This window comes from Rattus norvegicus, chromosome 15, assembly GCF_021556685.1.
Source record: "Rattus norvegicus strain SHRSP/BbbUtx chromosome 15, alternate assembly SHRSP_T2T, whole genome shotgun sequence".
In the NCBI taxonomy this organism is placed as follows: domain Eukaryota; kingdom Metazoa; phylum Chordata; class Mammalia; order Rodentia; family Muridae; genus Rattus; species Rattus norvegicus.
The window spans coordinates 101,749,526-101,776,937 of record NC_141548.1 but is presented as its reverse complement, the minus strand read 5'-3'; the positions used below and the strand labels follow the sequence as shown (position 1 = coordinate 101,776,937).

General features: G+C 42.7%; 1 protein-coding gene across 5 annotated transcripts in view; it reads left to right on the top strand.

The window, feature by feature from the left end:
• The window catches only part of Uggt2 (UDP-glucose glycoprotein glucosyltransferase 2), a 159,552-nt gene that overhangs the window by 85,751 nt on the left and 46,389 nt on the right, over positions 1-27,412 (top strand). For 3 of the 5 annotated variants that reach the window (NM_001433035.1, XM_087586273.1, XM_087586276.1), the window contains 7 exon segments: positions 1,496-1,702; positions 3,098-3,229; positions 6,749-6,873; positions 8,187-8,282; positions 15,966-16,068; positions 19,200-19,279; positions 26,415-26,604. In NM_001433035.1, coding sequence (NP_001419964.1) covers positions 1,496-1,702; positions 3,098-3,229; positions 6,749-6,873; positions 8,187-8,282; positions 15,966-16,068; positions 19,200-19,279; positions 26,415-26,604 — 933 coding nt within the window. 5 annotated transcript variants of the gene reach the window in all.

Sequence of the window (27,412 nt, the reverse complement as noted above, 5' to 3'; positions counted from 1 at the left end):
TATAAATAAGGCTGCTATGAACATAGTGGAGCACGTGTCTTTGTTATATGTTGGGGCATCTTTAGGGTATATGCCCAAGCGAGGTATAGCTGGGTTCTCAGGTAGTTCAATGTCCAGTTTTCTGAGGAACCTCCAGACTGATTTCCAGAATGGTTGTACCAGTCTGCAATCCCACCAACAATGGAGGAGTGTTCCTCTTTCTCCACATCCTCGCCAGGATTTGCTGTCACCTGAGTTTTTGATCTTAGCCATTCTCACTGGTGTGAGGTGGAATCTCACGGTTGTTTTGATTTGCATTTCCCTGATGACTAAGGATGTTGAACATTTCTTTTTTTTAAGATTTTATTTATTTTATATAAGTGAGTACCCTGTTACTCTCTTCAGATACACCAGAAGAAGGAATCAGATTGTGTTGCAGATGGTTGTGAGCCACCGTGTGGTTGCTGGGAATTGAACTCAGGACCTCTGGAAGAGCAGTCAGTGCTCTTAACCGCTGAGCCGTCTCTCCAGCCCCTGAACATTTCTTTAGGTACTTCTCAGCCATTTGATATTCCTCAGCTGAGAATTCTCTACTTAGAGCAGAGAGTTGGGGAAAAGGCCAGTGGCATGGAGAGGGATGCTTAGCATCATTAATGAGGAAGGAAAGGAAGCCAAGCCCTGGTGCAAAGTCCTTCTGTACTGCACAGGCGATTAATTTACATGACAGTGCAAAAAGGTATAATAAAACATTACTCTGGTCTTAGTGGGAGTGGCAACTAATACATATATTTTATAAGTCATTTGACTTTAAAAATTGATGATCTAAAAAATTTTAAATAAGTAAAAATCTGTATCCTGGTGTGGTGCTCGAAAGTGCAAGAGGCTCAAGTATCCAGCAGCGGGCTGGGTAAGGACGGTACCCTTCTCAGGGAATTCTACCAAGGATGACCACACAGCAGCCATATCCATGAGGCTCATGTTGTATTGACTGGTAAGAGAGCAAGAATATCACGTCACATTTTAATCCACTTACATGAAAAGTGAGTAGTGGAACATTCAGGGTTAGAAGTAAGTAAGAAACAGAGCAGCAGGAAGGGTGGTGTTCAGGAGAGGGGTGGCGACTGAGGAGGGGCCGTCTGCTCAGGCGATGTTAGGGAAGACGGTGCACACTGACAGGCGAGACTGGGTCACTGGCAATGCTCTAGTTCTTGGCCGCTGTAGTCATTTATGGTAGTTTAGTTCATTTAAACTCTACACTTTGGTTTTATATATCTTATGTATTTTTATGCACTTACAACGTGATTAAATACTTTATTACCAAAAAAATCTTCATAAAAAAGAGGGAGCTGATAGACTTACAAACGATCGTTTCTCCTGCTGTTTTGCTGAAAACGAGTTATTCACAGTCACAGTCGTTGTGTAAAGTGTAAGGGAAGGTCCAGCTCCATGATAAAGAAGTGTGCTCGACTGTAAAGGGTGTGTCCAGTACTGACCGTCTAACCTGTCTGTGTTCCAGGAAACAACTTTTCATAGTCGGTTAGGAATTGTTTACAACCCCACGTCAAAGATAAATGAGGAGAACACAGCCATTTCTAGAGGAATTTTGGCAGCTTTTCTTACACATGAAAACGACCTCTTGAGAAGCTTTCTCAGGAAACTGGCAAAAGAAGAAACTGCTGAAGCAATTTATTCTGGAGATAAAATTAAAACCTTCCTTGCTACGGTCAGTAAAACAACTATGTGTATTACCTGTGTGTGTGCACCTGTGTGTGTCTGTGGTGTATTTCAAAAATATATTTTATATACTTAGAGCTCGGTGTTAGGGAAACATATTACTAAATATAAGAAGTTGGGGAGAATGGATGGTCGTAGGAAGGGGGAGTCGGTATCTGAGCTGAGAGCCTAGAGCCCCTCCCTGCCCACAAGACTTCAGCTACTGCTACTGTGGCCATCGTGTATTTGGCATTCGAATTTGTTCTTCAATCATGCTAACTGTGTTCTAAGTGCTAAGTAACCATGTGTGGCCACAGGTACCAGACTGAATGTGCAGTAGAAAATTCCCCCCTCATAGGCCTGCATGGCAACCTGCTAAAACTCCCACCCCGAGGCCTTCTAGGGGCACTAAATAGAACATGCCAAGGTGGATTGTAGGTATTTTAAAGTCTGAAAGTACTGATAGCAAGAAGTGTGTCTCAGTGGGAAGCGGTATACATCTCTTCTGAGTGTCTAAAATATCCTCCTCACTGTCTGCTCTGGCCAAGGGGATGCTCAAAAACATCCTTCTCACTGTCTGCTCTGGCCAAGGGGATGCTCAGTATTTCATTTGTAATTGGGGCACTGAGGTAGAATGGAGGATTTTATCTTAAACACATTTTTCCTTTTTTTACTTTTAATTTTATTGGTTATTTTATTTATTTACATTTCAAATGTTACCCCCCTCCCAGCTTCCCCTCTACAAGCCCCCTGCCTCTATAAGGTGCTCCCCTACCAACCCACGCACTCCTGCCTCACTGCCATGGCATTCCCGCATCCTGGGGCACTGAGCCTCCACAGGACCAAGGGCCTCCCCTCCCAGTGATGCCAGACAAGGGCATTCTTTGCTACATATGCAGCTGGAGCCATGGGTACCTTTGTATTCTTTGGTTGGTGGTTTGGTCCCTGGGAGCTCTGGGGGATCTGAGTGGTTGATATTGTTCTTCCTAAGAGCTTGCAAACCCCTTTGGCTCCTTCAGTCCTTTTCCTAACTTCTCCACTGGGGACCCCATGCTCAATCCAATGTTTGGCTGTTAAACACTATTTTTTACAAACATCTAATGTGAGATACTGAGTTCAGAATATAATGAACATTTCATTTCCTTAATGTTAAATTGTATTTAAACCATCATTTACAGACACTTTAATAATCTATAAATCTCCCCTAAATGGTCAAAGAATGAATAATTTATATCCATATGTATGTGGAGCAAGATTTAAAGACTTTGTGAATGATTTGACAAAAGAATATTATTTCTTTAAAATGTTGCTTCAGAAGAAAATATTTTAAAAACATAATTTGCATAATTTCATTAATATTAATAGTGACTTACAAATGACATCCTTGATTCATTTTTAACCTCAGGAGATGGATAAGAATGCTTTTGAGAAAAAATATAACACCATTGGAGTAAATATTTTCCGAACTCACCAGTTATTCTGTCAAGAGGTTCTTAAGCTGCGACCTGGAGAGCCCGGGATTGTCAGCAATGGAAGAGTAAGTGGATAGGCAATGTCTCACGCTTTGCTGGACTCTAGTGTGACATGTGACACAGTCCTGGGCAGCACTCACGAGATGCGCACTAGTCAGAGCTCAGGATAAATAGGAAGGTGCAGGAACCCACTGTGCACCCAGCCGTGGTCGGCTCCACACCGACCATGTGTTATGGGAAACAGGCTGCGGCCATGTACCCAACTTGTTCTGACCACACGGCTTGTTGTGACAGTACACCTTTATAGCGTGAGACGGTGTGCAAAGCATATTTTAATCTTTTTCTCTTGTGCCTTTCCCCTGCAATGTTTATGTCACATGACACCAGTTTCGTAAGTTCTGAAGTGTGTTTATATAGACTGTCACGTCTTTTTACATGCTACAGCCCTTTACAAGCGATAAAAGCACTCATTCTCACTATGTTACGTACTGTTAATAGCTCACTATTTTATCTGTTCCTCTTAAAGGCATGGTGACAACTTCCTCTGTATTGTGTATGATGTTATGGCTGTGGTCTTTATTTGTACATGTGTGCCATCCATGTGAGGCCAGAGAGATAAGTCGTCAGCGTTAATTCTGTCCTTCCATCTTGAGTGTCCTCAGCACTAATTGGACTTAGGCCGTCTGTCGAGGTTTGCAGAGAATGCTTTGGCCAGCGAGTGGTTTAGGCAGTACGTCTCATGCTGCTTTTCTCGTGACTTGCTGCAGATGTTTCTGATCAGTCTACCAATAAATACATGGTACATACTTTTCCGTATTTTTAAGGATGAAAATCTGATTTTATTGTTTTACCAGTTATTTCAGTATAAAATTAGAATATGATCATTAAGTTTATTAAATAAACTAATATGTTCGACAGATATCTGCCTTAACATACCATCCAGCAAATCATCAAATTATCTTAAAAGTTCTAGTGCACTCTAAATTTTTCTACATTTCTTTATGAACTCGGTTCACCTCTGTTGAAATCATACTCGTTGGAGCTGGAGAGATGGCTCAGCAGTTAAGGGACATTTCTGCTCTTGCAAAGGTGTATTTTGGTTCCTAGCACCCACACTGGGGTGACACCTGACTATTTGAAACTGCAGGTCAGGGGATCCAGCGCCACCTTCTGGCCTCTACAGGTACTCCCAACACACATAATAAGCAGTCACACATACAAATAAAAATAGCCTTTGTTTTCATTAATTTATTTTACTTTACACACTGATTGAAGCCTCCCCTCCCTTCTCTCCTCCTGAGCTCTCCCTCTCCCCTTCCCCCATATTCCCATTTCTTTTTCTCTTTGGAGAAGGGGAGACCTCCATGGATGTCAGCCTGCCTTGGTTTATCAGACTGCAGTAGAACTAGCCACATCTTCTCCTACTGAGCCTAGACAAGGCAGCCCAGCCAGGGGAAGGTCTGCTAGGTTCCTGTCTGCAAGTATAGCAGAGTATCACTAATGCTATCATGGACAGAAGTGTGGTCTCATACCATAGCCTCAGTTGAACCAGTCATTGGTCGGCCATGCCTCCATTTCTAGTCCACAGTTGCCCTTGTGCATCTGGTAGGCAGGACAAACTGTGGGTTAAAAGTTTTAGGGCTGGGTTGGTGTCCCCCATCCCTCAGCCTTGCCTGATTAAGGAAGTAGCCTAAGCCTTTTTTAAGACTCATAATCCTCTTTGAATAGTGCTATTTTATAAACATCACTACTTATTAAAATGAGTATTGATCAGATTTGACGTGAGCAATGCAGACGTCCAGGGATGACCTCACTTCCAGTTGTCATGGCAAGAGATACAGCTTTTTAAATAGCAGTTGTCCAGTATACGAGCATCTTTGGCTCCTACACCGACTGTCCCATGGTCTTGTTCAGGAGGGGCATGTGCTGGGGGCAGCTGAATATAGAAACTGCAGTCAGTCTGAGTATTGATGTGTGTCGGCTAATGGGAACTGAGATTTTAGTTATTGATCAGTTTGAGTAGAATGAGCTTTACAATGGCCAGCGTGCCGATGCTAAGGCAGCAGTGTAGCCCCATTGCACCGTCTCAGCGCCATTTTATACAGTGGGGTAGCCATCTGTGGGGCAGACTGTTAGCATGGACAGTTTAACATTTGAAACTATTTCTGCATCTAGCACAGAACCTGTTCCCGTGTTAAAGCTGGAGCATATTTAGAGTTTCAGTTGTCACTAAATGACTAATAATGTGAATACAGTAATGATTATATAATTTCTGCAATTTTTTGAATTTTAATATGGAGACAGTTAATACACCTTGATGTGTAAGCTCAGTGCGTGCCCCAGACAGGTAACTTTCCAGGAAACTTGGGTAACTTGTGTTTTCCCTTGAAATGTTTGAGAACTTTGTGGAAGTATTTTCATACAGTAGAAGGTGAGCATGTGGGAACCAGCCCACATAGAGGGATTCTCCCCAGTATCAGCGAGCATTCTGGTAGAGTTTGGTAAACTTCAATGTTTATTATAGAATTCTACATTAATTTAAAATAATCACATTCCACCAGGTGGTGGCGCACGCCTTTAATCCCGGCACTCGGAGGCAGAGGCAGGTTACTCTTTGTGATGGTGGGTTTGAGGCCAACCTGGTCAACAGAGTGAGTTCCAGGACAGCCAAGGCTACACAGAGAAACCCTGTCTCAAAAAAAGAAAAAGAGGAAGGAGGAGGAGGAGGAAGAAGAGGAGGAAGAAGAGGAAGAGGAGGGAAAAAAGAACGAGATTTAAAGAAAAAAAGAAGCAAAAAATCACATTTCTAAAAATAATGTAATCAAGATATAAATAACAGATTTTATCCTACTGTTGCTTAATTTGCTAAAAGATTTACCCACCTTGGATATTATCAGATCTTACAAATTACAGTATTTGGGAGATGCATCCGAATTTACGTAGAAGGATACATACTGAAGAATCGGGCTCCTGCAGTTTGATGCTGTGCTTGGCACATAGGCGGAAACAAGCCAGTTTTCTGCTCTGTCTAGTCAGAAAGGTAGCCATCCTTCTGTTCAGGGTAAAAACAAACAACAGTGACAACAGCAAATTGAAGCCACTTTTAAAGTCTAATTGATGTCAAACCTTAAAAGGTTTACATGCCTGCTTATCATATTACAGTGGCTGTTTCTGTGTCAAGACCCTGTGATTTATATTTACAGTGAAATATTACTTGATCTCTAATGTCACCTTTGAAAGAGTCCAGCGCTGTGCTTACATGCCTTTTAAACAATGCCCACTACAGAAGCAGCTGAAGAAAGGTATGAAGAGCGTCTGGGGCCAGTCACTCTAATCAGAAGACAACCGTATTCTACTTGCCATGGCCTAATGCTTGTTAAATAGAACGTTTCCTCTGGGAGACGACGTCAGCCCATGTTCTGGACAGGACTTTGTACACGTGACATAATGGTGGCTGCACAGCATAGCTCCCTCAGAAAATGCTCACGGTGCTATAGTTGATGTAATGTTGGAGTAAACATGAAGAAAGAAGTTTCCTGAATGTCTCGAGGAAACACCTAACAATAACACTGTCTCCATTTTAGTTCTTAGGACCTTTAAATGAAGAGCTCCACAAAGAAGATTTTCACTTGCTTGAAAAGATAACATTTAGTGATTCAGTAGTGAAAATTGCAGGCATTGTTGAGAATATGGAAATGAACTCAAAACAGTAAGTATTTAAAGTATTAAAGCAACTCATTGGAAATTTTTTGTTGTGCATATATTTTGTCTCCCTCCCTCTTTCCTTCTCTTCCTTCCTTCCTTTGTGGTTTCTCTAGACAGCGTTTCACTGTATAGCCCTGGCTGTCCTTGAACTAGAGATCCTCCTGCCTCTGCCTCCCCAGTGCTGGAACTGAAGGCCTGAGCCACCATTTTCTGGTTATCTATTTTCTTTTAAAGTTAGAAATGTTTTGATGTTGAGAAAACTAAGTGCTCCCCACCTCAGCATCCCTGACTGGGGACAGTGCTCCCCACCTCAGCATCCCTGACTGGGGACAGTGCTCCCCTCCCTCAGCATCCCTGACTGGGGACAGTGCTCCCCACCTCAGCATCCCTGGCTGGGGACAGTGCCCCCCACCTCAGCATCCCTGACTGAGGACAGTGCTTCCCCCCAGCATCCCTGACTGGGGACAGTGCTCCCACCTCAGCATCCCTGACTGGGGACAGTGCTCCCCTCCCTCAGCATCCCTGACTGGGGACAATGCCCCCACCTCAGCATTCCTGACTGGGGACAGTGCTCCCCACCTCAGCATCCCTGACTGGGGACAGTGCTCTGCCCCTCAGCATCCCTGACTGGGGACAGTGCTCCCCACCTCAGCATCCCTGACTGGAGACAGTGCTCCCCACCAGAGCATCCCTGACTGGGGACAGTGCTCCCCCCTCAGCATCCCTGACTGGGGACAGTGCTCCCCCCTAACATCCCTGACTGGGGACAGTGCTCCCCTCCCTCAACGTCCCTGACTGGGGACAGTGCTCCCCTCCCTCAGCGTCCCTGACTGGGGACAGTGCTCTGCCCCTCAGCATCCCTGACTGGGGACAGTGCTCCCCACCTCAGCATCCCTGACTGGAGACAGTGCTCCCCTCCCTCAGCATCCCTGACTGGGGAAACAGTGTCCCTCCCTCAGCATCCCTGACTGGGGAAACAGTGTCCCTCCCTCAGCTCATTCTTTCTTTTTGTTTTGTGTCCACCCAGCTTCATCCCCTCCTTTCACAAGAGGAGCCATTTTTGTAAAGACTGTGCAGAGGTCTCTTGTGTTTTATTTGTACTTTGGCTCCAGCTACAAATACCCACTGCAGGTGCCTCTTGTGTTGAGTGCTTTGTCTTTCCCAGAGAAATGTGATTATGCTGTGTGTCCTGTGGGATCCAGGTCTGAGATAGGAGCTAGAGCTGTGTGTACAGAGAGCCTCTCTGCAGTTGTTAGCTGAAACGTGAATACAGAGTTTCCTCTTCTGGAAGTCTCACTCATTGCTCTGCTTCTCCAGCATGAGCGACCTCGTGATGAAAATAGATGTGCTTACCTCTTCATTGCCCGTGCGTGCCTCTCGCTCTGATGTCACGTTACTCAAAGAAAATCTCAGGTAACACTGGAACAGTATCCAATGGATTTTCTACTACTGAATTATTTCATGATTCTTTCCACTCGCCATGAATTGTTTCCATTTTTATAGCATAATGAAAATTAAAAGTTTTCTGGGGTTGGGGATTTAGCTCAGTGGTAGAGCGCTTGCCTAGCAAGCGCAAGGCCCTGGGTTTGGTCCCCAGCTCCGGAAAAAAAAAGTTTTCTGTCCAGTAAAAAAATAATATAAAGGGAAAAATATCTAGGACATAGCTCAGTGGTAGAGGATGTGTCTATCATTCATGCTGAGGCCTTGGATTTAATCCCTAGTACCACATGATTAACACACACTCAACAAATGCATACACAGCATATGTACAAACACATATACATATGTACACACATACACACTACACAAATCTAGTTGTACAACCTAGTGAATAAAAATGCACTTAGCATATAGAGTTTAAAGTTATACTTAACGTGATTTTTATTTCCTGTTCAATATTATTAGTAACTTTAAACATCTTCAATCATCATAAATAATACTGTGTATTTTCAATATGTGAAATACTCATTTTCTAAGTGCTGGGCTTGTAACTGTGTAGCACCACACAGTTCATGTAGTTAAATGATATCTTTGAGACTAAAACACAGTACAGCCTTATAGAAAGAATTAGTAGTTGTCTGGGGAAAGCTTAAAGCAGCAGGAGACAGATGTGAGGAGGTTAAGTCATAGCAAGTTAAGTTAAGTTAAGTTGAGTTACATGATATTGTAGCAATTGGACCAGCAGTTTCTGCAGGTGCTGCCCTATTTTTGTGAAAGAACTAAGCAGCAACAGTTGCAGAGCCATGCTACCAGATCATGCAACTAATAACCCCTTCGCTAACAAAATTACCCAAGACCTGTTACTCTACCACTCTATACTTCTTTAAATTGGATATTTTATTTATTTACATTTCAAATGTTATCCCTCTTCCCAGTTTCCCCTCTGGGAAACCCCTATCCCATCCCCCAGCTCCTTCAGTCCCTCCTCTAATTCCCCCCTTGAAGACCCAGTGCTCAGTCCAATAGTTGCCTGCTAGCATCCACCTCTGTGTTTGTCAGGCTCTGGCAGAGCCTCTCAGGAAACAGCTATATCAGACTCCTATCAGCAAGCACTTCTTGGCATCCACAATATTGTCTGGATTTGGTGTCTGCTTATGGGATGGATCCCCACATATGGCAGTCTCTGGATGACCTTTCCTTCAGACTCTGCTCTACACTTTGTCTCCATATTTCCTTTAGACAGGAGCAATTCTGGGTTAAAAATTTGGACCCAAATTTTCGGAACCATCCACCAACTGGAGGCTTTGCCTAACCTCTGGATATGGTCTCTACAGGTTCTCCTTCCCCTTTGTCAGACATTTCAGCTAAACTCATCTCCATTGGGTCATGGGAGCCTCTTGCTTTCCTAGCATCTGGGACTTGCTGGTGGCTACCCCTAGTTCCCCATCCCCCATTGCTGCACAACTCTGTTCAAAATCCTGCCCCTCTGTATATCATCCCTGTCTCCTCCCATACCTGTTCCTGGCTCTTTTCCCTCCCCCTCCTTTCTTCCCCCCAAGTCCCTCCCCCCTTGATTATTTTGTTCCCCCTTCTAAGAAGGACTGCAGCATCCACACTTTGGTCTTCCTTCTTCTTGAGTTTCATGTGAATTGTATCCTGGGTATTCTGAGCTTTTGGGCTAATATCCATTTATCAGAGAGGGCATACCATGTGTGTTTTTCTGTGATTGGGTTACCTCACTCTGTTTCTAGTTCTATGTATTTGCCTATGAATTTTATGAAGTCATTGTTTTTAATAGCTGTGTAGTACTCCATTGTGTAGATGTACCACATTTTCTGTATCTATTCCTCTGTCGAAGGGCATCTGGGTTCTTTCCAGCTTCTGGCTATTATAAATAAGGTTGCTATAAACATATTAGAGCATGTGTCTTTCTTATATGTTGGAGCATCTTTTGGTATATGGCCAGGAGTGGTATAGCTGTGTCCTCAGGTAGTACTGTGTCCAATTTTCTGAGGAACCTCCAGACTGATTTCCAGAATGGTTGTACCAACTTGCAATCCCACCAACACTGGAGGAGTGTTCCTCTTTCTGCACATCCTCACCAGAATCTGTTGTCACCTGAGCTTTTTATCTTTCTTAGCCATTCTCACTGGTATGAGGTGGAATCTCAGGGTTGTTTTGATTTTCATTTCCCTGATGGACTAAGGATGTTGAACATTTCTTTAGGTACTTCTCAGTCATTCGGTAATCCTCAGTTGAGAATTCCTTGTTTAGCTCTGTACCCAAGTTTTAATAGGGTTATTTGGTTCTCTGGAGTCTAACTTCTTGAATTCTTTGTATATATTGGATATTATACCTCTATCAGATGTAGAACTGGTAAAGATCTCCCAATCTGTGGGCTGCTATTTTGTCCTATTGACAGTGTCATTTACCTTACAGAAGCTTTGCAGTTTTATGAGGTCCCATTTGTCAATTCTTGATCTTAGAGCATAAGCCATTGGTGTTCTGTTCAGGAAATTATCCCCAGTGCCCATGTGTTCAAGGCTCTTCCCTACTTTTTCTTCTATTAGTTTGAGTGTATCTGGTTTTATGTGGAGTTCTGTGATCCACTTGTACTTGAGCTTTGTAGAAGGAGATAGGAATGGATCAATTGGCATTCTTCTACATGCTGACCTCCAGTTGAACCAGCACCATTTGTTGAAAATGCTTTTTTCCTGGATGGTTTTAGCTCCTTTTCAAAGATCAAGTGACCATATGTGTGTGGGTTAATTTCTGGGTAATCAATCTTATTCCATTGATCTACCTGCCTGTCTCTGCACCAATACCACATTTTATCACTTTTGCTCTGTAATACTGCTTGAGGTCAGGGATGGTGATTCTACCAGAAGTTCTTTTATTGTTGAGAATAGTTTTTGCTATCCTGGATTTTTTTTGTTATTTCAAATGAATTTGCAAATTACTCTTTCTAATTCTATGAAGAATTGAGTTGGAATTTTGATGGGAATTACATTGAATCTGTAGATTGCTTTCTACAAAATGGCCATTTTTACACTATTAATGCTGCCAATCTATGAACATTAGAGATCTTTCCATCTTCTGAGATTGTCTTCGATTTCTTTCTTCAGAGACTTGAAGTTCTTGTCAGACAGATCTTTCATTTGCTTGGGTAGAGTCACACCGAGGTATTTTATATTATTTGTGACTACGGTGAAGGGTGTCATTTCCCCAATTTCTTTCTCAGCTTGTTTATTCTTTGAGTGGAGGAAGGCAACTGCTTTGTTTGAGTTAATTTTATACCCAGGCACTTTGCTGAAGTTGTTTATTGTGTTTAGGAGTTCTCATGTGGAAGTTTTGGGGTCACTTAGGTATTCTATCATATCATCTGCAAATAGTGATATTTTGACTTCTTCCTTTCCAATCTGTATCCCTTTGATCTCCTTTTGTTGTCTGATTGCTCTGGCTAGAACTTTGAGAACTATATTGAATAAGTAGGGAGAGAGTGGGCAGCCTTGTCTAGTCCCCGATTTTAGTGGGATTGCTTCAAGTTTCTCTCCATTTAGTTTAATGTTAGCAACTGGTTTGCTGTATATGGCTTTTACTATGTTTAGGTATGAGTATTGAATTCCTATTCTTTCCAGGACTTTTATCATGAAGGGGTGTTGAATTTTGTCAAATGCTTTCTCAGCATCTAATGAGATGGTCATGTGGTTTTTTTTTTCCTTTGAGTTTCTTTATGTAGTGGATTAAGTTGATGGATTTCCATATATTGAACCATCCCTGCATCCCTGTGATGAAGCCTACTTGATCATGATGAATGAGCATTTTGATGTGTTCTTGGATTCAGTTTGCAAGAATTTTATTGACTAATTTGCGTCGATATTCGTAAGAGAAATTGATCTGAAGTTCTCTTTCTTTGTAGGGTCTTTGTGTGGTGTAGGTTTAAGTGTAACTGTGGCTTCAAAGAATGAATTGGATAGTGCTCGGTCTGTTTCTATTTTGTGGAATAGTTTGAAAACTATTAGTATGTCTTCTTTAAATAGTTAATTAATTAATTTAATTAATATTAGTATTTATGACTGGTAGAATTCTGCACTAGGATTTGGGGCTTTAGCTCAGTGGGAGAGCGTCTGCCTAGCAAGTGCAAGGCCCTAGGTTTGGTCCTCAGCTCTGGGGGAAAAAAAAGAATTCTGCACTAAACCCATCAACTCCTGGTCTTTATTTTGGTTGGGAGACTTTTAATGACTCCTACTATTTCTTTAGGGGTTACGGGACTGTTTAGATGGTTTATCTGATCCAGATTTAACTTTGGTGCCTGGTATCTGTCTAGAAAATTGTACATTTCATCCAAATTTTTCAGTTTTGTGGAGTATAGGCTTTTGTAGTAGGATCTGATGATTAATTTCTGCTGTTAGGTCTCCCTTTTCATTTCTGATTCTGTTATTTTGGACACACTCTCTGTGCCCTCTGGTTAGTCTAACTCAGGGTTTATCTTCCTTATTGATTTTCTCAAGGAAACAGCTTCTGGTTTTGTTGATTTTTTCTATAACTCTTTGTTTTTATTTGGTTGATTTTAGCTCTGAATTTGATTATTTCCTGCTTTCTTTTCCTCTTGGGTGTATTTGCTTCTTTTTATTCTAGATCCTTCAGGTGTGCTGTCAAGCTGCTAGTGTATGCTCTCTCCAGTTTCTTATTGGAGGCACTCAGAGCTATGACTTTTCTTCTTAGCACTGCTTCATTGTGTCCCTTAAGTTTGGGTATGTTGTGCCTTCATTTTCATTAAATTTTTAAAAGTCTTTAATTTTTTATTTCTTTCTTGATCAAGTTATCTTTGAGTAGAGAGTTGTTTAGCTTCCGTGTGTATGTGGGCTTTCTGATGTTTTTCTTGTTATTAAAGACCAGCCTTATTCTGTGCTGATCTGATAGGATACATGGGATTATTTCAATCTTCTTGTATCTGTTGAGGCCTGTTTTAGGACCAATTATATGGTCAATTTTGGAGAAAGTACCATGAGGTGCTGAGAAGAAGATACATCCTTTTGTTTTAGGATGAAATGTTCTGTAGATATCTGGTAAATCCATTTGGTTCTTAACTTCTGTTAGTTTCTCTGTGTCTGTTTAGTTTCTGTTTCCATGATCTGTCTATTGATGAGAGGGGGTTTTTGAAGACTCCCATTATTCTTGTGTGAGGTGCAATGTGTGCTTTTTGTTTTAGTAAAGTTGTTTTTATCAACGTTTGGAACATAGATGTTCAGAATTGTGATTTCATCTTGGTAGATTTTTTTTTGAAGAGTATGAAATAAACTTCCTTATCGTTTTTGATAACTTTTGGTTGAAAGTCAATTTTATTTGATATTAGAATGGCTATTCCACCTTGTTTCTTGGGACCATTTGCTTAGAAAATTGTTTTCCAGCCTTTTACTCTGAGATAGTGTCTGTCTTTGTCACTGACGTACATTTCCTGTATGCAGCAAAATCCTCTGTCCTGTTTATGCATCCGATCTGTTAGTCTATTTCTTTTTATTGGGGAATTGAGTCCATTAATATTACAAGATATTAAGGACAAGTGAGGGGTTGGGGATTTAGCTCAGTGGTAGAGCGCTTGCCTAGCAAGTGTAAAGCCCTGGGTTCGGTCCTCCAAAAAAAAAAAAAAAAGACAAAATAACTATTAAAAAAAGGGAAAAGTGATTATTATTTCCAGTTATTTTTGTTGTTAAAGGTGGAATTATGTTTGTATGGCTACCTTCTTTTCTAGGTTGTAGTTTCCCTCCTTGTTTTGGAGTTTTCCATCTGTTATCCTTTATAGGCCTGAATTTGTGGAAAGATATTGTGTAAATTTGGGTTTGTCATGGAATATCTTGGTTTCTCCATCTATATTAATTGAGAGTTTTGCTGGATACAGTAACCTGGGCTGGCATTTGTGTTCTCTTAGGGTCTGTATGACATCTGTCCAGGATATTCTGGCTTTCATAGTCTCTGGTGAGAAGTCTGGTGTGATTCTGATAGGTCTGCCTTTATATGTTACTTGACCTTTTTCCCTTACTGCTTTTAATATTCTTTCTTTGTTTTGTTCATTTGGTGTTTTGACTATTGTGTGACGGGAGGAATTTCTTTTCTGGTCCAATCTGTTTGGAGTTCTGTAGGCTTTTTGTATGTTCATGGGCATCTCTTTCTTTAGGTTAGGGAAGTCTTTTTCTATAATTTTGTTGAAGATATTTACTGGCCCTTTAAGTTGGGAGACTTCACTCTCTTCTATATCTATTATCCTTAGGTTTGATCTTCTCATTCTGTCCTGGATTTCCTAGATGTTTTGTGTTAGGAGCTTTTTGTGTTTTACATTTTCTTCAATGGTTGTGTCAATGTTTTTTGTGGTATCGTCTGCCCCTCAGATTCAGATTCTCTCTTCTCTTATATTTTGGTGGTGATGGCTGCATCTGTGACTCCTGATTTCTTTCCTAGGTTTTCTATCTCCATGGTTGTCTGCCTTTATGATTTATTTATTGTTTCTATTCCCATTTTTAGATCCTAGGTGGTTTTGTTCAATTCCTTCACCTGTTTGTTTGTGATTTCCTGTGATTCTTTAAGAGATTTTCATGTTTCCTCTTTAAGGGCTTCTACTTGTTTACCTGTGTTCTCTTGCATTTCTTTAAGCGAGTTATTTATGCCCTTCTTAAAGTCCTCTATCATCATCATGAGATGTAATTTTAAATTCAAATCTTGCTATTCTGGTGTGTTGGGGTATTCAGGACTTGCTGTAAGGGAGAAAGGGGTTCTAATGATGCCAAGTAGCCTTGGTTCTGTTGCTTAGGTTCTTGCATTTGCCTCTCACCATCTGGTCATCTCTGGTGTTAGTTGCTGTCTCTGACTGGAGCCTGTCCCTCCTGTGGGCCTGCAGTCTTAGGTGTGTCAGCACTCCTGGAAGACCAGCTCTCTCCAGGCGGGATTTGGGTGTGGAGAACTGTGTCACAGCCTTAGTTCCAGGACACAGATCAACTCTACCACTCTTACTATAACAGAAATCATATCTTCACATTAAATGAAGTTTTACTCAGTAATTATATTTGACGTAAATATTTCATTTCATTTTTGAGGAGCAACTTTCTCACTGCCAAGAGCCTTTCTGTAGCAAGGATGACTGTTCTGTAACTGCTCACAGGCAGCCCTTGGTTTGAAGACAGACTGAAGGGACAGGAGGAAAAGGGACAAAGCGAGGATGCTGGATGCAGTGGAGTGAAGATGGCTGAGTCTGCTTGTATAAGATCATCCACTTCTATTGTGGACTTATCTTATACAGTGCCACATGGGATAAGCACTAAGTAGTTAACTCCTAAGAGATCTGAGAAGAAATATTTACCTAACACAAAACATATTGTTTTTTATTTTTTACATATTAGAATTCATGGAAAACTATCAGAATTTTTGCTATAGTATTCTCATTCTTTAAAGTGTATTTTTAGTGCATATTTATAAAATATTTCATTTTCTCAAATTCATTATAACTTTACAACATATCACACAGATTTCAAATCTGCAGTTTTGTTATGTGAAATAGACTTTTTAGCTGAATAGCTCATGTAAATGTACATAGCTAAGATCATGACTGTGGATATATTTGTATAAACGTAAACACGATGTTGCTCTCACTTTTTCCTGCTCTAGTGTTATAAAGATAAATCCTCCAGAGAACGATACGTTTTTTGATGTCATTGCTGTTGTCGATCCTTTGACAAGAGAAGCTCAGAAGATGACACAGTTACTGGATGTAAGATGATGTTAACTTGTGTGTTAAGTGTAATGAAGTATGGCGCTCTCCCAGTTCTTTACATCATCTGACATAAGTGTATGAAGTGTACATGTTCAGTGTGTAATAGTAGAACTGTGCACAAGTGTTGCAACAGTTCTAGGTTGAGCACTACTATGGCTGAGTTGCTGGCCCCTTCAAAGTTTATATTGTGGCACAGGAAGTGTGCTTTGATGAGTTCCCAGCTCTCCTGTCATCATGGCTGTCCAAACAGGGCCTGAGAAAGTAAAGCTAAATGAGCCTGTACAGAAGGGACCCTAGTCACATCATGTGAGGGTAAGGAGAGAATTCTGTCGTCTTCTCCCTCCACCCCTGAGCATGCAGGGAGGCCCTGTAAACATAACAGCATGACAGCTGCCTCCTCACCAAGAAACCCAGAAGAGAGCTCTTGCAGCAGCCAGATAAATAGACCTTAATCTTGGACCCGTCAACCTGTAGACCTGTGAGAGAGAGCACTGCTGGGGTTGAAGCCACTCAGTCAGTGGTGTCTTATTATGGCCGCTGGAGAAAATCAAAGAAATGCCTTCCCGGGTGGTGAATGGTGCCCTTCGGAGGAGCTCATGGTCACTCTCATTTAGGTGAAGCTTGAGGTGCAGTAAGTGATGCTGACCAGGCAGGCAAAGCTCAGGGAGGGAGGAACACAGAGATTTCATCCAGAGATTGAGCTTTGTAGTAAGGTCTTCAACAAGATGAGGCTTCTGTGTGGTGTGGTGGGTAAGCTTTCAGAAGCCTCCTAACCACCTGAGAGCCAGTCTCCTGTTTGCCTTTGGAATAAGATGTAGAAATCACAGCTCCTCCTGCGCCATGCCTGCCTGGATGCTGTCATGCTCCTGTCTTGATGACTGATAATGGACTGAACCTGTAAGCCAGCCCCAATTAAATGTTGTCCTTATAAGAGTTGCCTTGGTCATGGTGTCTGTGCACAGCAGTAAACCCTGACTAAGACAATGTGTCATCAGCAGTCAGGCATAAGCTACTCAAGCTGCCGCAGACTTTCTAGCAACTTAGGATCACTGTCACAGTTCAGAGGTCATCTGTGCATTACTGTTAGCATAAAGGGGAGAACAGGGCCACACCACCAAAGCTCCACGGGTGATTGGAAGTCATAATAGTGAGAAGTTGGAAACCATGCCCAACAGCCTTTCATAAAGATGGAGGGTGTTGTGGAAGTCTAGTGTTTCAACTTATGTCTGTAGTCCCGGCACTCAAAAAAGACACAAAGACTGTAAGCTTAAGGCCACGCTGGGCTGCATAGCCATCCTCTGTCTGAGACAGAAGGATAGAGTGAAGATGACAGAAGGAGGGAGGGAGGAAGGAAGGAAGGCAGGGAGGAAGGAAGGAAGGCAGGGAGGAAGATAGCTATTTAAGAAATGTTCTCAACTGCAGGCGACTAAGGAATGCTGAGAGTAGGGGAAAAGGGAAGAGCAGGCCAGTTTGCTATCCATAGCAAATGGTCAGCCCTGGAGCACATACATGCAGGTGACACTTGGGCTGAGCAGTTCCAGTCATATATGTGTGTGTGTTGTGTATGTATAACGAAGCTTAAAGGGAGTGAGGTCGTGAACTTGAGACGTGTCAAAGGGCACACAGCGGGACCTGAACAGAGAAGAGGGAAGGTGATGACAGTTAGATTATAATATCAAAAGCTGTTTAAATAAAGAACTCAGGTTCTCAGAACTGGAACCCCTCTGACGGTTGTCTTCCGTTTGGGAACCAGGCCAAAGCGTAAGAAGTAGCTCTAATGGATAATGTTAATACCGCGTTTAGTGATGTTGTTGTATAATGTTAATATCATGTTCAGTGATGTTGTTGTATAATGTTAATATCGTGTTTAGTGAAGTAGCTCTAATGGATAATGTTAATACCGCGTTTAGTGATGATGTTGTACATTCCATCAGAACTCCATGTTGTAGTTTTCTCAGACTGTGGACTACTTTAGGGGAATTGATTGTACAAACTTCCTATGAGTGCATTTGCTTAGATCATGATCTGAGATTTTGATGTTGTTTGGCTTCAGAGCATAAACAACACAAAGTTAGCCCAGCAGCTGTTTCACCTTTCTTCCTAAGCATTGTAAACCCTTCATGTGTAAGTTTATTGAAGTATAGAACTCAAATTATCCTTGATTCTTAGTGTATAGCTTCCCTGATTCTGTGAAGAATCATTATTCAGAAGAAACTGTTATTTTATGTTTAAGACTTATGTCAAGATAGAACTTAAAAGTAATAAATATAAAGTTATAGAGATAAGAGAGAGGGATTGCACATCACTTTATTTCTTTGATAAAACTAATATGCTTTATTTCTGAGCAATTTTATTTTTACTTTATAAATTATTTATAGAATAATATTTTGCATATTGGTTATAGTTTCTAGCTTTGCTTGTCACTCATTCTGTGTAGTTAATGACTATGCAGTGCTGATCTAACTTTGGAGGGGAAACAGGTCAGCCCCTGGTCTCCATGGCAGTGAGTATGGGTGACAGGATGGGAATTAAACCCCAGAGCTCTTAAGTGTACACTTTGTCTGTTGTAATCCCTCTATGTCTGTGTTCTTGGTGTTATGTGTGCATTTCTGTTTCTGCCTTGATCCATATTTTTATTGATAGTTTTGGTTCATCTGTGCTCTGTTTCCTGTGTAGAGATGAGGGAGAACAAAAGTCATTTTCTCCCTCTTGTTACTTATTTAATGAAAATTAAGACAAAAGAAAGACTAGGCCATCCATGTACAGCCTGGAACTGTCTACCTCTCGTATGACACAGTGGAATTCTGACAAGATGAGAGTACGCTAGGCAGTGCTGTGAGGCCACCACTTCAGGCTTGCAAACCCAGGTTCTATACAGTTCTGTATTACTCTCCCTTCAATGCGGAGGAAATTCAGAAACCCTGAAAGGAAGTTATTTTAAGCCAAAGAGTAGCACCTTGCAGTTGCTTGAATGTCAACCTCTTGGGTAACTTCCTGTGGCCTCGGGCAGGGAGGGTATCTGAGTGTTACTGTGACAGTGAGTGTAAATTGCTAATGCAGTGCACAGAATATGCTCCATAGCCCTTAGCTGTTGTGTCATTAAAAATCAATATGGGTGTTTTCAATAGGTGCTTGGGAAGATCGTGAACGTGAGGATGAAGCTGTTCATGAACTGCAGGGGTAAGCTTTCAGAAGCCCCGTTAGACAGGTGAGTGGACTGGAACACTTGCAGATGCATGGAGGAGGAAGAATCTGTTGTGGACTAGCTCTGTCTGTCACTGCACTTAATGGCCTCAAAACTGAACTACCCAACTCAGTAGATATACCTTAGCTTACTGCAGAACTGCATGAAGTTTCCTTTACTGGCATTTTTAGGGCTTTGATAGGGGAGTGTTTATAGAGGTGTTTCCAGGGGAATGCAGTGAAGTCAAAGGTGGTTTGCCGGTTAGCTATAGTGGGCGGCTTTCTGGGACTCACATTTCAGCACGTTCTTTACGCGTGCCATCACTGTCGCGTGTCGGGAGTGTAAGAGGAAAGTAGTTCAGAGTTTCTGTCCGTGACACATTAGGACCACATGCTAACAACATGCTAACGACATGCTGCTTAACATGAGAGTTTCTGTCAGTGACACGTTAGGAACCACGTGCTGCTTAACAGAAACACACTCTGTTTTGGTTTAGAATTGCAATCATTTCGCCTCACACCAGTGAGAAGGGCTAAGATCAAAAAATCAGGTGACAGCAGATGCTGGCGAGGATGTGGAGAAAGAGGAACACTCCTCCATTGTTGGTGGGATTGCAGACTGGTACAACCATTCTGGAAATCAGTCTGGAGGTTCCTCAGAAAATTGGACATTGAACTGCCTGAGGATCCAGCTATACCTCTCTTGGGCATATACCCAAAAGATGTCCCAACATATAAAAAAGACACGTGCTCCACTATGTTCATTGCAGCCTTATTTATAATAGCCAGAAGCTGGAAAGAACCCAGATGCCCTTCAACAGAGGAATGGATACAGAAAATGTGATACATCTACACAATGGAATATTACTCAGCTATCAAAAACAATGACTTTATGAAATTTGTAGGCAAATGGTCGGAACTGGAAAATATTATCCTGAGTGAGGTAACCCAATCACAGAAAAACACACATGGTATGCACTCATTGATAAGTGGCTATTAGCCCAAATGCTTGAATTACCCTAGATGCCTAGAACAAATGAAACTCAAGATGGATGATCAAAATGTGAATGCTTCACTCCTTCTTTAAAAGGGGAACAAGAATACCCTTGGCAGGGAATAGAGAGACAAAGATTAAAACAGACACAGAAGGAACACCCATTCAGAGCCTGCCCCACATGTGGCCCATGCATATACAGCCATCCAATTAGACAAGATGGATGAAGCAAAGAAGTGCAGGCCGACAGGAGCCGGATGTAGATCTCTCCCGAGAGACACAGCCAGAATACAGCAAATACAGAGGCGTATGCCAGCAGCAAACCACTGAATTGAGAATAGGACCCCCGTTGAAGGAATCAGAGAAAGAACTGGAAGAGCTTGAAGGGGCTCGAGACCCCATATGTACAACAATGCCAAGCAACCAGAGCTTCCAGGGACTAAGCCACTACCTAAAGACTATACATGGACTGACCCTGGACTCTGACCTCATAGGTAGCAATGAGTATCCTAGTAAGAGCACCAGTGGAAGGGGAAGCCCTGGGTCCTGTTAAGACTGAACCCCCAGTGAACTAGATTGTTGGGGGAAGGGCTGCAAGGGGGGAGGATGGGAAGGGGAACACCCATAAAGAAGGGGAGGGGGGAGAGGGATGTTTGCCCAGAGACCGGGAAAGGGAATAACACTCGAAATGTATATAAGAAATACTCAAGTTAATTAAAAAAAAAAAAGAATTGCAGTCATTGTAGCCACTTCTACTAATAGAAACGTTCAATGTCCTCCTGGCCTTGGGGCAGAAAGACGATGTGCCCTGTTGGACTACAAAAGCTTCAAAGGCTTATTAATAGATGTGTTTCTCTTGGTTGCTATTATCAAACTCTAAATATGTGTATTCGGCTGACAGAAAAGGTACAGTTCAGCTGATCTCTAGACTGTTTTATATATATTATGTGTATTATATATATTATACAGTTTTACCTTGAACCATCATTTTAAACAATAAGTTTTTAATTATTGGAAGGTAATAAAATGGAAAATGTAGAAAATTAAAATGGGAATTGAACTCATTCATTGGCCTCTTGACTGACTCCTGTTTTATCACTCATTTACTTTTTAGGTTGTTTGTTTCTCTTCTGTATTCCAAATTCATCACATACCTTTCTAAATCTGATCAAAGTTATTAAATGCTGGTCACTAATGGAAAGGTCTGTCCATGGGCACAGACGACACAAGACGACAGTCCCCTCATAATATCTCTATAAAGCGTGGATGGATTTAATGGAAGAAAAATACTGAGGGCTGGAGATATATTTCAGTGGTTCAGAGAGCTTGCTGCTCTTACGGGGAATCTGAGTTCAAGTCCCAGCAACCATTTTCAGCAACCTACAGTTGCCTATTACTCTAGCTCCAGGGACTCTGATGTTCTCTTCTGACTTCTGTGCGTACTAAACTCATGTGCACAGGCATGCATGAGTGAGTGGGTGAGTGAGTGAGAGAGTGGGTGGGTGAGTGAGTGGGTGAGTGAGTGGGTGGGTGAGTGAGTGGGTGAGTGAGTGAGAGAGTGAGTGAGTGAGAGAGTGGGTGGGTGAGTGAGAGAGTGGGTGGGTGAGTGAGTGAGTGGGTGGGTGGGTGAGTGAGTGGGTGAGTGAGTGGGTGGGTGAGTGAGTGAGTGGGTGAGTGAGTGGGTGAGTGGGTGAGTGAGTGAGTGGGTGGGTGGGTGGGTGGGTGAGTGAGTGGGTGGGTGAGTGGGTGAGTGGGTGAGTGGGTGGGTGAGTGAGTGAGTGGGTGAGTGGGTGAGTGAGTGGGTGAGTGAGTGGGTGAGTGGGTGAGTGGGTGAGTGGGTGGGTGAGTGAGTGGGTGAGTGAGTGAGTGAGTGGGTGGGTGAGTGAGTGGGTGGGTGAGTGAGTGAGTGGGTAAGTGAGTGAGTGAGTGAGTGGGTGAGTGAGTGGGTGAGTGAGTGAGTGAGTGAGAGAGTGTGTGAGTGAGTGAGTGAGTGGGTGAGTGAGTGAGAGAGTGTGTGAGTGAGTGAGTGGGTGAGTGAGAGAGTGAGTGGGTGGGTGGGTGAGTGAGTGAGTGGGTGAGTGAGTGGGTGAGTGAGTGGGTGGGTGGGTGAGTGAGTGGGTAAGTGAGTGGGTGGGTGGGTGAGTGAGTGAGTGAGTGGGTGAGTGAGTGAGTGGGTGAGTGAGTGGGTGAGTGAGTGAGTGAGTGGGTGAGTGAGTGAGTGGGTGAGTGAGTGAGTGAGCGAGTGAGTGAGTGTACAGTTAAAATAAAAATATTTAAAAATAAAAGATTACTGATATTGAATACTGGGGAAGAGCATGACGTCTGCAGTCAGTGATGCTAGAGTGCCAGCTGTTGTTGAGCTGCAGCAGATACCAGGTTTCAGCCAGCTCAGTCTATCCTGTGCGTACATCAGTCAGATGGTTCTCAGGTTTGTTCTGAGCCCTCCCTTAGTAAATATTGTCTCATTTTCCTCAGAGCTGAGCAGAGTAGTGAGTAAGGCTCTGCTTGACCCCATGCTCTGTCTCCTGCCTTTAGAAGCCTCCTTAGGTTGTGTGGGAAGAGCCATATTTCTCCTGAGTTTTTACACAAATGCCTCCTCCTCCCTGTTTAATCCTGTACCTTCCTCCTTTGCCTTCCACCCTGCTTTATCAAGTATTCTCTTTCTCGTCTTTAACTGTCTTAGCTTTCATCTTCCATCTTCACAGCTACTCAGTTGTGGGGAGAAGAAAACTGGGGCAGTGCCTCAGCAAGTGAAGGGCCACCCAGCCTTATGACCTTCAGACCCACATGACAGAGGAGAGGAGTGACGCCCACAGTGTCCTCCGATTCCCACATGTGCACTGTTAGGGGCACGCACAGACACACACGCACACACACACACACATACACGCACACATACACACATACATACACACTCACACACATACACACACATACATGCACACACACATACACGCACACGGACACACACACATACACGCACACATACATACACACATACACGCACACACATACACACATGCACACACATACACACACATACGCACGCACACACATACACACACGCACACACACGCACACACACACATACACACACTCACACGTACACACACACACATACACGCACACCTACACACATACACACTCACACACATACACACACATATACATGCACACACACATACACGCACACGGACACATACACGTACACACACACATGCACACACATACATACATACACGCACACACATACATACACACGGGCGCACACACATACACACACGCACACACACACATACACACACATACACACACATACACACAGGCATACACACACGCACACACACAGGCGCACACACATACACACACATACACACATACACACAGGCATACACACACACACACGCACACACACACGCACGCACACACATACACACGGGCGCACACACACGCACACACACACACACACATACACACATACACACAGGCATACACACACACACGCACGCACACACACACGCACGCACACGCGCACACACATACACACACATACACACATACACACGCACACACGCACGCACGCACACACACGCACGCACACACATACACACGGGCGCACACACACGCACACACACACATACACACACATACACACATACACACAGGCATACACACACACACGCACGCACACACACACGCACGCACACGCGCACACACATACACACACATACACACATACACACGCACACACGCACGCACGCACACACACGCACGCACACACATACACACGGGCGCACACACACGCACACACACACATACACACACATACACACATACACACAGGCATACACACACACACGCACACACACACGCACGCACACACATAAACACACTCACACACACTAATATAAATAAATGTGTGAAAACCTTTGTTACTCCATCTTAGGGGCTGAAGAGATGGCTCGGCATTTAAAAGGAGTCACTATTCTTGCAGGAAACAGGAGTTCTGCCCTAGCACCTACATGACAGCTAACAGTCCTCTGGCCTCCTCAGATACTGCATGCATATAGTGCACAAACATACAGACACATTGTACACATAAAATATAAATAAATCTTTTTAATTGCTCCCTTGCTGGGCAGTGGTGGCACACACCTTTAAACCCAGTACTTGGGAGCAGAGGCAGGCAAATTTCTCTGAGTTTGAGGCCAACTTGATCTGAAAATGTAGTCTGCTAATCTAGGCTTAGTTCTGGAAGCGTCTAGCCTCCTTACAATCTAATCTAGACTAGATTAGATCTATTCTACCTCTGACACTTACTACTGCATAAGCTCACCCCTTCCTAGTTCTTTCTGATCTCTGGCTGGTCGGTTCAGTTCATCTGTTCTGATTTATTCAATCTCGTTTTTTCTCTCGGCCTCTGAACTGCTCTTCTTAGCCTCAAACTGACACTGCCAATCTTTTCTAATCTCCCGGCTCCTTCTCATTCCCTTGCTGCTTCTGTCTTTACCTGGTCTTGCTTGTTCTCTCTTCGGTGTTCTATGTAAAACTCTCCCAGTGAAGCTGCCTCCTTCTTTCTCTCTGCTGCCCTACTCTCCCTCTCAACTCTACCGTCCTGCTCTCCACAAACTCCACTCTCTTCCTGCACTGTACTCTCTTCCTCCTGTACTGTCTGTCTCTCCCTTAAGTAACTTTATTTTCCTCTCTTTTCTCCTTAGGGTTAGACATATCCTACTCTGCTAAATCTTTCTCCAATTCATCACTTTGCCTGCCACTCAATTAGACTTCACTCTCAAACATGGCTGCTTCCTTCTACAAACTGACTTTACCTTCATTGTTTCGTATTAAAGATGTGTACTAAGGACGTGTCTGTATTCTAGCCAGAGGGATTAAGGTGTGTGCTAAGGCTGAACCACACCATGACTAGAAACATGTTCAGATATCCTATAACACTGGTCTACAGTAGCACTCCTTCACTGTGCTTTCATGACATTTGCCTTTAATATTTTTGTCACTAAAATTATTTTTACTCAATCCTAAAGAATTTCCAACATTTCTATAAATTTTCCTTGGTGTTTATATTGTGTTTGGCATGCTGAGTGCTTGTTTTGTGCATTTTCCTCATGGCCATTCTCTCTCATGCCCCCCTGTACCTCCTTTGCTTTGCTTTGCTTTGAATATGGGTTCTTTCCTGTCTTCTCCAGTGAGTCTCGTCACCAATCTGTGTAAACTCTCCTGGAGGAAGGGTGGGGCGTAGTCAAATGTGGCCAAATCAACGGCATACCTTCTACAACTAAGTTAAGCAGGCTTGCTTATACCCTTCTGGTTCGTGTTCTCTCGCTCTCTGTCGCTCTCTGTCTCTCGCTCTCTCACTCTTGTCAGGGTCTCAGATGAAGTAAACCAGAGATGCCCTTAGTGGCAGGTAACTGGGGTACTTTTCAGCCAACCACTAGAGGGCACTGCAGTCCTTCTTCCCCAGCACAACAGCATGAGCTTTAGCGCCTCTCTCCTCAGTCATTGACCCTTGAGAGCTGCAGCAGGGCTTACACAATTTTTACTCTTAGTTCAAAGTACATTTCATGAAAAGTAGAAATAGCAATTGAATAGTAAAAATATAGACTCACAATATGAATTTGAGCTTAACATGATTGTAAAAATGTATTAGAATAGAAACATCCGTGTTTATGTTCTTGGTATTGGCTCCTGCTATTCTTGAGTATCATGAAGCATGAGGCTAACATACAGTAATGGTGCACTTATGTCTCATGATCTACTGAGGAGGCACATTTGACTCCATTCCATTTGTTCAATTTTAGTTCAAATCTCCACTTGAATTTTACTCATTTTCTGGCTCTCATTTTCCTCTTTGTAGTGCTAGGAGCTCATAAAAAAGCCAAAATGTGGACTGTGAACAAATGTGGAGGGCCGCAGAAATGAGCACAGATACTCTAACCCACATAGAGTTTAAGAAATTTTAATTATGTTCATTAAAGAATAAAATATGTAATCCTATGAAACAACCTCTCAGCTCCTGTGGCACAGAGTATGTGTCACTTTTGAATGAGGGTTTTATAGTTATGCTTATTCAGCCATTGGCAGCTTTAAAACACTTGAGTAAGTAATCATCTTAATTTTAGTCACAATAACTTTTGTGTTTTATTAACAGCTTTTACCGTTTTGTTCTGGAACCAGAGCCATTCTCAGGGGCTAGCAATAGTCCTTCTCAAGGACCAGTGGCAAAGTTCCTGGACATCCCAGAATCACACCTTCTGACCCTCAACATGATCACCCCAGAAGGATGGCTGGTGGAGCCAGTACACAGCAACTGTGACCTTGACAACATTAACTTAAAGGATGTAAGTCACTGTGGGAAGTGCTGAGAGAAGAGAGCAGGACTGTCACACATGGACACCAGCATTTCAGCGCTTGGTCTCGGTGTGTGCTTTCCTAGATCTTACGTTTGCTTCACTTCAGAACTCAGTGTCTCCCATTTCCGTTCATAAACGCCCTCGCCATGTTTATTGCTGTCTGCCACTAGCTCAGGAAGTCTTGAGACGATAATGTAGACGGTCTGGAGAAGAAACGCAACAGTTTAGATCAACAGTGTCAAGTGCCTACTTGCTTAGCGAGTTTAGCTTCGAGAAGTTTCGTTCCAAACACATTTTGAAGGTCCTGGCTGAGAGTTGGAGAAATAAGTCTGAACAAACATGAGATAGAAAGCAGGAAAGGAACTCTGTGGCCCATTGGCTAGGCACCCCTGCTTCCCAACACTTCAGTCCAACTTCTGGAATGTAAATTTTGAGACTTCTCACCTGCGGTCACTATCCATGGAGAAAAATGGAGAAGGGAATTTTAAAATTGTTATTGGCATCTGTTCATTGACCATGGTGAAACTAACATAAGGACATTTTCATTCAAGACTATCATGTACTGTAGCTGTAAGGACCTCCCAGAAACTCCACTTCCTCCCCCTGTCCTCTAGGTCCTCCCTTTCTGCAGTCTGACTTCTACTTTTAAGCCATGTGTGTATAGACATATATGTATAATCATTTCATGAACGTATAGAAATGTAGAAACTACATGAGAGAAAACATTTGTCTTTGTGAGCCAAAGGACTTCCAGTACCATCCATCTCCGTTCTGATGACACAATACCATTCCTGTT